Raw genomic sequence first — 11,976 nt, 5'->3', positions numbered from 1 at the left:
TATTACCAAATATTTTTTCCCAATCTGTAGGTTCTCTTTTGACTCTTTTGGAGAAGTCTTTGGAAGCACATAAACATTTAATTTTTAGAAGGTTCTTTTGATCAGGGTTAGTTTATGGGATCTTTGATCAAATTGTTTATTAATGGTAGTGAGGCACCATCCAATTCTGGTCTAATATCAAAGAAGACAGTTGTTTATGGCAGCATTTAACCACACATTCCCTTTCCCTCTTCTATTTCTGTTTCTTCTTCTTCTTCTTCTTTTGCTCCAGGTGAATAAAGACCAAGTGTTGTACCTAGGATGGCCCAAAGCAACACTTTTAATTAATATGTTTCATGACTTGAGCAGGGCTTAGGGAGATAAAAGTTCACTGCTTCCCCGCCCCCCCCATCAAACTATACTTTTATTTTTATTTCTTTTCTTTTCATTGATTTTTTTTTCTTTACTTAAGTTAGTATGAGTCTACTCTCTAATTAGCAAATAGTTATATTTAGAAGACTGTGTCCAAATTGGACTTTATGGAGAGGAACACTGAAGCAGAATTGTAGGAAGATTCATTACCACCTGAGTTATGCAGATGACATAACCTTACTTGCTGAAAGTAAAGAGGACTTCAAGCACTTACCAATGAAGACCAAAGACTATAGTCCTCAGGATGAATTATATCTAAATGTGAAGAAAACAAAAATCTTCACAACTGGACCAATAAGGTACATAATGACAAACTGGGAAAAGATTGAAGTTTTACATGAATCTACAATAAATGTACATGGAAGCAGCAGTCACGAATTCAAATGACCTGTTGTATTGACCAAATATTCTGCAAAAGACCTCTTGAAAGTGTTAAGGAGAAAAGATGTCACTTTGAATCTGAGATGCACCTGACCCAAGCCATGGTATTTTCAACTGCCTCCTATTCATAGGAAAGATGGACAATGAATAAGAACAAAGAAGAACTGATTCTTATGAATTATGGTATTGGTAAAGAATATTGACTGTACTGTGGAGTGCCAGAAGAATTAACAAATCTGTTTTGGAAGAAGTACAGCCAGAATACTTCTTAAGAGAAAGAATAGTGAAACTTTATTTCATGTACTTTGGACCTTTTATTAGGAGGCACCAGTCCCTGGAGAAGGACATTATGGTTGGATAAGTAGAGGATCAATGAAAAAAAGAAAAACTTTCAGTGTGATGGATTCACACAGTGACTGGAACAACAGGCCCGTCCTTAACTATTATGAGGATGGCACAAGACTGGACAGAGTTTTGTTCTGTTGACACTAAGTCTGGAAACTGTTCCCACTAAGGTGGGAACTGACTTGATGGAACCTAACAAAACATGCTTAAAATGATAATTCAATACAACTAACTGCAGAGGGAGTGATTATAAATCAATTTGTGAAGGAAAACTTTCATTACATAAAATACTTGCTAAAAAATGAACTATTCTATACAGTAACATTACCAATTAAATAAGAGTAGGATATACTGATAGAAACCAATTAACTGTTGGGTTAGATTTAAATTGTTTCAGATGAGAAAAGATATTTTGGGTACAGGGGGAAGAAATCCCATAAAACTCAGTCAAGGAAGTGAATAGGCTGACAGAGTGGAGTTGTTGTTGTTATGTGCCGTTGAGGCTGACCTGATTCGTAGAGACCCTTCCTTGGATTTCTGAGGCAGTATCTACAGTAGTAGATCGCCCAACCTTCCTTGCGAGGAGTGACTGGTGGATTTGAACCACCAGCCTTCTGTTTAGCAGTCAAGTGCCTTAGGCACTGCACTACCAGAGCTTCTATAGATATTGAGTGATGGTTGACCAAGCAGAGCTCTATGTTGGGAATAATAGAGAATCATTGGGCATCGTAAAAGATGTGGTAGTCTTTGAAAGCTAGAAAATGAAATTTAAGTTCAGTTTGGTAGGAAATAGAGAACCCCCTGTAAATTTTAAAAATGAGAGTGAGAGTATTACTTCATTAATGAGGATAATCTCACAAGAATACAATTGGAAATATAAAATTATAGTAGCCTAGGAATCTGTGGTAATATATAAAGGATCCTATCTGAACTCAGAAGACCTGGGTTTTGGACCTTGTTCTTTGCGCATCTATCTGTGAAACTGGAAACAAATTACTTCATAATGTTTTACTACTTATATCTCCATCTGTACATAAATGAAATAAAGTCTTTATCTAGTAGGTTTGTATATAACAAATGAAAAAGCATAATGTGAAATCATTATGTAAGCTGAAAAATTTTAAGTAAAATAAGATATACATGTCGTTACACATATCCATGTATGTACGTAGTGATGAATGTGGATATAAATGGATACATACACACACATATTTAGTTCAGTTCAGCATTTCTTTCAGTATTTTCATCAGTTGGTTTTGAATTGAATTATTTGATTATAATAATGTGAAAAGTATACAAACATAATACCATGCATGCACATTTTTAATTGCAAATTAAATGCATATAAAACTTATAAAATTAAAATTAAGAAAAATAATTTAACCAATTCTATGATGATGTCTTTCCAAAACTCAATTATTACTTGCAAAATAAAATGTTCTCCTAAGTGTTATCAAGTATTGCAATGTGCTGAGAAAATAAATCAGACAGCGCAGGGATCTTGGATCAGAATGAATAATTATGGTATTTACTTAAATAGTCACAGGTCTTTATTCCCTACATTGTAGTCAGGCCGATGATAAACATCACAAGCCAGATTCTCCCAAAAGGCTCTCATTAAAGCACAAAATATTTAGGTAATTTAGGTACCACCATGCACACCCCTCCACGTGTCATCACTGAGAGGACAAAAGCACAAAGACACCTAAGGGATTTATATGGAGGGGCAGGGAGGATGAGGAAAATGTCTTTGTTTAAAGTCTGTTTGCTCAAGTGCAAACATCATGGCCATCCTGTGACCAATATATATAACCATTTTGTGGTCATTACCCCCAGCCTTGATGGAGTCAAGGGAAAAACATTTCCTTACCTTAGTATCTAAGGGGCTCTGGTTTCATAGTGGGTAAGGCATTTGGCTGCTAACCAGGTCAGCAGTTCAAACCCACCTGCTACTTCACTTCTGTAAAGATTTATGTCCTTAAAACCCCAATGTGTGCCGCTATGGGTAGGAATGGAGTCAATGACAGTAGGTTGTGGTTTTTGAGGGATTAAGATTAGATTTTGCCAGCACAGAATTATGTAATTAATTATGTAATTACTACTAAGGTACTAGAGGACCTTACATCTAAGGCACTAGTGAACAGGGTCTACTTTCCCTAGGGTACATTCCTTCAGTTTCACTATAAAATTCATACAGGTGGTGGAAGCAAAACTCCTTTCTGCTACCACTGTAAGTATATATATCAATATTTTTCAGATTTTTTTTTCCATATGAGCAACCACATAGTTGTTAGTTTTCAAACCTGCTATAAAATCATTGGCTTTCACTTGATGCAAGCCCTTGATTAATGTATTATCTGCTTCTGTTTTTTTCTCATTAGACTATAACACATTGACTGATATTACTTGGTCTTGACATGATTATAAAGACAAAAGCAAATGCGGTTGTTGTTATATGCCGTCGAGTCCAACTCATAGTGACCCTTCCTTGGGTTTCCAAGGCAATATCTTTATGGGAATATATTGTCCAAACTTCTTTCTGAGGAGTGGCTGGTGGGTTTGAACTGCCAGGCTTCTGGTTAGCAGTCAAATCTCTTAGGCACTACGCTACCAAAACAAATGCAGACACTGATAATACATTGTAAACCCCAATTATAATAAGACAGCAATCCAAAAAATATAGAATATCCTTATATTGCTTGATTAAATAAAATATATGTATGCCTCTTATCTACATGGCTGCACATATATTTATTTCAATTATCCTGATTAATTAAAAATTGCAATTATGCTTATATTATAGACTTAAGATCACTTAGAAATCCAAAGAATGCAGTATGAGGAATTGACTTTGTCCCATTTTTTTTTTTTTTTTAATTCCCCCTTAGGTAGAATATAAGAAGGGATTTACCATGTTTTTTTTTTTTTTTCAGTGCATATCCTTAGTCCGAATTTCACATTTCATATTTTTCTTTATATTGTTTTTCATCTAGTCTCCGTTCTTCTAGATCATGAATATATCAGGGGTCATTCATGTTGGACTATGCTCTTTTACTGTTTGATGCTCAACTGGGCTATTTCCTTGGTACTTATCAGAACACCTCCTGGGAGTGCTGTTTTATGTCTTACTGCTTTAACATTTCTCTTACCTTAACCAGGCCATAGGAAACCTTATTTATGTTTTTTTTTTTCTTCTTCTTCTTCTTCCATGCTTTATCTTATGTGTGATCTCCCTCTGGGTTTTCCTCAGCCTGGTGAGTGGGGTCCAGATAAGTTAATGATAGACATTCCAATAGAGATCATGAGAATCTGGACTATGGTTATTGACAATGGGAAATGAGAGCAGAAAACAAGAGTATAGAGGACAATTTTTAAGTAAACAGATGGTAAATTGGCCACTAACCAAATCAGAGCAATATAAAGAAATAAGTGAATAAAAGAACTGAAAAAGAATTGTTGGGAGAATAATCCGCAGAGGCAGAAAGTTTGTAAAAAAAAAAAAAAAAAAAAAAAAAGCTGTTATCAAAGGGATGGCTACCAACTCAGGACTTGAGCAAATTTACCTTGAGGACAGAAGCAATGCTCAACTGAAAATTTAACAGGCAGCTGATGGTAACAGATGTAGATTAAGTATATATCAAGACATGCGAATCACAAGCCTCAAAGTAATAGTCAAAGCCCTAAAAAAAATCACTGAATTTTTGAAGCAAAAGTAAAAGGGAGCAGGAGTGGGATGAAGAGCAAAGAGAATACTCAAAGGATAAAACTTGAGCCCTATGTATGAGGCACCAGAAAGAAAAGGAGCCAATGTAGGTTAAAGACCATTTCAAAGATGTAGGAAAACATTTGAGAAGTGTTTCAAAACATGGATAGACAAGGACAACTACTGTTGTATAGTCTTAAATGTACAAAGGAAAATTCTTATATAGAGTTCATAATATTTAAGGACAATACAGCTCTGGGTGTTTAAGTGTGTCCCTTTCATTTTTCTTTTTCTTTATTTCTTTTTTCTTTTTCTGAAACCAAAATGTAAAATTTCTCATGAGATGTACTAATTAGCTACTGATTTATTCCTTGCTCTCTACAGTAGATTACAAGGAGTTTCACTTTGTACCTCATATCTTTATAAATGAAAGTGTAGGAGTATGTATGTTTGTGTGTGTGTGCATACATACACACAAACATATATAAATATATACACACATAAAATAATATTTTGCCTTTAATTGAGTGCCTCTAGTTTGTCAACAAAGAGCCCTGGTTGTGCAATGGTTAATCACTCAGCTGCTAAGTGAAAGGCCTATGGTTCAAACCCACCAGAGACTCAATGCGAGAGAGGAAGGAGGATCTGGCAATATGCTCCTGTAAAGATTACAGCCTAAGAAACTCTACAGGACAGTTTTACTCTGTTCTACTTGGTCAAAATGTGTCAAAATCGACTTGATGGCACACAACAACAGCATGTCAACAAAGTGTTAAATGTTATGTACATATTATTTTGTTTAATACTCACAATGACATTTAGAGCAGGTGATATTAATCTGAAATTAATGAGATTTATAATTTAACTAAAGTCACGTAGCTAATAAATGTCAGAGTAAAGAACCAACTCCAAAATCTTCCTTTATATAGAATATAATTTTACAGAATGAATGTGTTTTAAAATTGCTAAGAAATATGATGTTATGTTAATACAAGCAAAGAATAAAATTAAAAAAAAAACTGAAAAATCTTTATTCCTTCTACCTATACCAATAAGAAAATCTACCAAATTTTGAAATTTGTCTGTACACATTGTTCGTTTTAAAAAGAAATCTGAATACCTAAGAACTGTCTGTCACATAGTAGGCATGTGACATTTTTTGAATCAATCAATAGTTGAAGGGATACTAGAATTTAGCAGGAATTTCTTTCGTCCCATGAGCCAGAATTTATATGTCTTAGACAACAATAATTATTTCATCTATTCTTCATTTTATCAGAAGTGTTAGAATTCTGTTTTTGATAGATTGCCAACTTCTGTTTTAAGCTCCTTTCAAATAGCCTTTTGTCAAGGAACTAAAAACTATACTCAGGCGAAAATAAGATTCCCAGTTGTTGATCGTACAACATAAAGTGGGTCTTCTTAAATCCTTGAAATCAGGGTTAACTTGTGAAATCAGCCTCCAGATTTAACAGAAGTAGCTACAAAGTTTCTTGGTTTTGACCTCCTTGGGTATGAACTCCTTTTAAAGAAGAGTTTCACATGTGTTTGTAGAATATCATCTTTCCCATTTAACCTGCCAGAGAAATGTCATTTCATTTGGTGCTCACCCTATATGAGGATTATAAGAAAGCTAGACACTGGGCATGCTTCAGTGATTGAAGAGAAATTAAGGTTTGTGAGCATGAACAAATGATTTTCTGAGAGAACTCAGAGAGAAAATGATGAGGAAACAATGTATTGAGACATTGTGAGATAGAAACAGAATTGTAAAGGAGAAAATATATCACATTTACTCCCAGCAGTAAATTAAAATGAACATTTTGCAAATGCATGGCAGTCTTTCCATTGATACATTGTCACCACAAAAGCAAAGTCTTTGAAAAGCCAAAGGTTATTATTATAAATACTTTGTCAAAATACTTTCTTGTTCATCATCTACCACAAATGTTTTATTATGGTATGATTCAAATACATATACGTAATTTCAGATGATTGATTAAAAAAAAAAAAAAAAAACCTCACTGCCATCCAGTTGATTCGACTCGTAGCAATCCCTCCTTGGGTTTCCCAGGCAGTATCTCTAAAGAACTAGATTTCCCCATCTTCCTTCTGAGGAGGAAGATGAGGCAATCTGCTTCTGTAAAGATATACCACCTTGGAAAGCTTATCGGTTGCTATGAGCCAGAATCAACTCCATGGCAATGGATTTATATAACAGAAAGTAGTCATGCTTGAAAAAAGAAATAAGATGTAGATTCTGGCCATAGGTTTTACACTGTGTGAACCTTGGCAACCTTTGTCTTTCCGAGCCTCTTTTTCTTTATCTGTAAAATGATAAGTTTAAACGGTTTCATTTAATTCTCCCAGCTCTAATATGCTGCAAGGGTATTTTCATTGGAATCTCTGTGGAAAAATTTTTTAATTATCTAAATCTAAAATCCAGATGTGAATAATAATGTCTCTACTAAGTAAAGGAAAACCCTTATGTTAGATACTGCCACACTTTCCTGTAACAAGCATACCTGGATTATTAGATCGTTGTTACTATTGCAATTGTTAGTAATGTAACAATATCCTCTCCCTTACTCTTTGTTCCATTCTTATAATTTATAGTAATTTAACTTGGGATTTTTTTTTTTTTTGGTCTAATAGTAGATAAGCCTGGAACAGGACTAGCAAATTTAAGAATAAAATGTTTAGATTGAATTCTCTGTATATCTTATCAGTAAAAAAAAAAAAAAAAAAATCTTGTTTATTCATACCTCTTACATTCATGGCTTTTCCTTTACAAGTCGACCTAAAGGTCCCCTTTTAAGACTGTACCTTCTGCTCAAGTTATCTTTCCTTACTGCTTCCTATATCTCACATTTCCTTAAACCTTGTTTCCTAACTGACAATTTATAAAATAATACACTTTATGATAACAGATGCATTGATGATATTAGGGAAGTTATTTGTATTCTAGAAAACTTCCTATTGTTTTAAGTATTATGAGTAGGGGAAGAGAAAGGCAAATAAAAAGGAATAACTTTTTAAGGCTTCAGGTGGGTGGCTGTGTAATGTGATTCCTATGAAACTTGACATCAAGAAAGTTAGCATTGAAATGAATTTTGTGATGGTAAAGATGTTGTATCCCGTTTTCTTCCTTTTCTAATATTAAACGAATGCCATTATACTGTGCTTTGTTGACCATACTATTGTATAAAACATGTCAGAGTATGATTAGACAATAGGATAGGGGTCAGCTTTTCTTCCTATAATCACAATTATAAATATATCTCATTATGATCAATTTTCCATTGTTTCTTATCAATCTTTAACACTCTTAGAACATAAAAGATGCATATAATTGTATTACATATTAAAATATAAATACTGATTTTTTTTATATTTATTTGAAATAAAAAATTAAAAAAAAAAAGAAAGAAAACCTCATAAAGTCTCTGTAAGACTAAGGCTGCAATTGCATTATTTATTTTTATTCATTCATTTATTTATTTTTTTAGCTGTGTCTTGTGGAATTCCAGAATCCCCAGGAAATGGTTCCTTTATGGGTAATGAGTTCACTTTGGACAGTAAGTTGATCTATGAATGTAATGAGGGCTTTAAGCTTGAAGCTAGTCAACAAGCAACAGCTGTGTGTCAAGAAGATGGATTTTGGAGTAACAAAGGGAAGCCACCTACTTGTAAACGTAAGTGTTAAATTTTTTCTCTATATTTAATTAGAAACAGAATTCATTGGTTAGAATTCCAAATTTTAATGTGTAGAAGGCTTTTATCATAACATGAGAAGATGTGGTCTCTTGAATCATGTTAATATTAACACCAATTGATGGTTTATAAAATACTCCAACTATTTAAAATAAGTTATGCATTTTGGCAGGTTACATAGAATGCTTTGTTCCATCAGTGATTTATAGCATGTAATTTACACAGCAAATACTCTTCTATGGTGCAATTTTCAATTTAGAGATACAGAGGCAAGGGAATATTAAAACATTAAGCCTGGCACACAGTTTACACAAAATATTAATACATAATTCAAAACTAGTTTCAACTTCACATACCATACCATTTAATTTTAAGTTCCTTGAAGATGAAGTAGTGCCTGTTATTTCTAAGTCACCTTGCATGTATAATAATACTTTGATGTTCAGCAACTAGATCACTAATGTGGTTTATAAAGAAGTTTTCTAGAAAACAATCAATATCTTTAAAGCACTTAAAGTTGGGGTACATTCTGTGATGCTAGACTGAGAAAGCAATTAGCACCTCCACAAAACAAAGCCAAATAGAGGAAAAGCTCACAAACACACACACACACAAATTTATATGCCAAGATCACTGCATCTATATTAAAACTAGCCTCAAATTGGAAATCATCTAATGGTTCATTTTCTAAAAATTAAAAACTCTATACTATTTCTACACATAAAATGATGTTTTTGCTGTAACGATATTAGTCAAAGGAATCTATGTAGTCTTCAATTAGTTCCTTGGCTTCTCTATTCCGGTTAACAGTCAAATGCCTTAGGCTGTATGCCACCAGAGCTCCTATAGTGTTCTGATCATATTAAAAATTGACACTACTTGGAAATGAATACACAAATGTTTAGAAAAAATAAATAGTTGACTTTTCCCACCATAGTTTTCATTTTCTTTGCACTTTGATCTATTAATTTTGTAATAATTATGCCATTCCCAGAGAGTTAATTAGGAAGCACTGAAACAGTATTATTTTTCCTATGTTATATTTAGTAAATTACTGTTTTATAATTAAGTAATAGTAGAGGAAGCTCAGTAACAAGACACATTTGTATATTTTTTAATTCAATACTAAAAAATACTGTTCTTTTAATTTAAAAACTTAATTTGACAGATAACACTGGTATATTTTGGATTGCTTACAATAAAAACAATCTCAGGCATTTAAAGCACTATTTGCTTTCACATAGCCTGCAGATCATTAATAGTAATGTCTATCATTAAATGTCTACTAGCTGCCAGATGTTTTAAATGGCTTATTTATAAATATCATAATAATCACAAAAGTAGGACACAGATGACCTTACAAAAACCATTGCTGTGGAGGTGGATCCTACTTATAGCAACCCCTCCTTGGGTTTCAGAGACAGTATCACTACAGAAGTAGATTGCCTGATCTTCCTTCCAAGGAGTGGCTGGTGGATTTGAACAACCAGTCTTCAGATTAACAATCAAATGCTTTAGGCACTATGCCACCACACCTTACAGATGAGGTAAATTCTAGTAAAACTATTAATTTGCAGAATTGGGGGTTAAACTCTGGGGTTTGAACTCTGAGGTTTGAACCAGTTCTATCTAGTTCTAAATTTCATTCCCTAGTAAATTTCATTCACTAGTGGTTCTCCACCTCTGATTATACATTACAATTGTCTAGAGAGCCTTAAAAATACTAATGTCCAGATTTCATTCTCAAGAATTTTGATGTAACTGACCCCAAGTAGACCCTAAGCATTCATATATCTTTTTTAAACTCTGGGTATTATTCTCAAAATGTCAATCTTTACACTATGTTTGAAAAGAATATCCATTTAAAATCTGTATACTCTCTGAGACAGACTAATGACAAGATAAGAGTAGAAAATGTAATTTTTATTTACACATCTTATTGTCATTTGGTTGAAAACAGAATATGATAAAAATAACATTTTTCAAAATGTTTTTAGTACAAATTCAGTAATTTGGAAACTTATTTAAAGGAAAAGTTTCCATGCCAAGATCATCTATCTTATCATTGATTATACAGTCCCAAGGAAACATTTAATTTTAGTATAAATGCCCTGATGGACATATTTTATTCCACTCAATTTTAAAGCCATATGTAAATCAATTTGTCTGAAGATAACCTAGATCTTTGAGAATCACAGACCCAACTTCAATAGCCTTTTTTTTTTTTTAAATTTTAACCAGTGAAGTGTTATTCATGGATTAATTAAAGAATGCCTCACACATGTGCCCTATGACTTCCTAGGTTGACAAAGTGAATAAGAATCTTAAGTCTTTCCTTAATGTTGAGCTGTTTTTTCCTGAACATATACTGGACAGAACATATTGTTTGCTTCTACAGCATAAGCATAATTTGTTTATGTTTGTATTATCCATATTTATGCATAAGAGCACACATAATTGTTAAGTATGCCCACATGTTTAACCCAACTTTCAAGTGTGGTTCAGAGAATGCCTTTGCAAGCAGTTAATACCTGTCAGAAAATAGATTGGCATCATCAAATTCAAAATGAATTGCCTTGGTTTCCATGGAGAAAGCATGTGAGAGAACTACTGTGGACACAAAGAAGCCAAATAAATTATATGAACAAGCAAAGATGGACACTCTCTAACTCACTCACCAAACCTTATCAGAGTATACATTGTGTGCTGGACATAAGCCTTGCCACCACTGGCATAAAAAAAGATTGATAGAACACACCAAAGGCCCTTAGAGCCTACAAACAAGCACAGGACATTAACTGAATGGTATCATATAAATCACAGTAGGAAGTAATAACTGAGATAAATGAGGTAATAGGAGTGATGAGCTTCTGTCTTAGTTATCTAATGCTTCCATAAGAGAAATACCACAAGTGAATGGGTTTAACAAACAAAAACTAATGTTCTCACAGTTCCGGATGATAGAAGTCCAAACTCAGGGCATTAGCTCAAGAGAGAGGCTCTCTCTATATAGGTCAGGAGGAAAATCCTTGTCTCTGTTTGACCATCTTTGGATTTCCTGAACTTGGAGACTCCCTCTGTAGTCTTCAGATAATATTGTACTTCCCCCATATTCTTTCTGCTGAGTCTAATCTGTTATTTTACATTTCAGAAATGATTCACTTAAAACACACCCTACACTGATACGACTGCATTGATGTAACAAAGAAAACCCTATTCCCAAATGGTATCCCATCTACAAAGTTAGGATATTCAATATATATTTTAGGTAGACACTATTCAATCCATACAGTCAGTCTTTATAGAGGAGATGACATTCAAGTTGAGATAAGAGTTTAGTGTGGTGAAATGTAATAATCATCAGAACCACTTACTGAATGAAAACTGCAATATTGTATACTAAACATTTTATTATTTAATTA

General features: G+C 33.5%; 1 protein-coding gene across 1 annotated transcript in view; it reads left to right on the top strand.

The window, feature by feature from the left end:
- The window catches only part of CSMD1 (CUB and Sushi multiple domains 1), a 972,765-nt gene that overhangs the window by 784,473 nt on the left and 176,316 nt on the right, over positions 1-11,976 (top strand). The window contains exon 41 of the mRNA XM_007944438.2: positions 8,350-8,535. Within this exon, the coding sequence (XP_007942629.2) occupies positions 8,350-8,535 (186 nt within the window). The remainder of the gene's footprint in view (positions 1-8,349; positions 8,536-11,976) is intronic.

Source organism: Orycteropus afer, unplaced genomic scaffold, assembly GCF_000298275.1.
Source record: "Orycteropus afer afer isolate SDZICR_OR568_19922 unplaced genomic scaffold, OryAfe1.0 scaffold00125, whole genome shotgun sequence".
Classification (NCBI taxonomy): domain Eukaryota; kingdom Metazoa; phylum Chordata; class Mammalia; order Tubulidentata; family Orycteropodidae; genus Orycteropus; species Orycteropus afer.
This window is presented reverse-complemented; position numbering and strand designations above follow the sequence as displayed.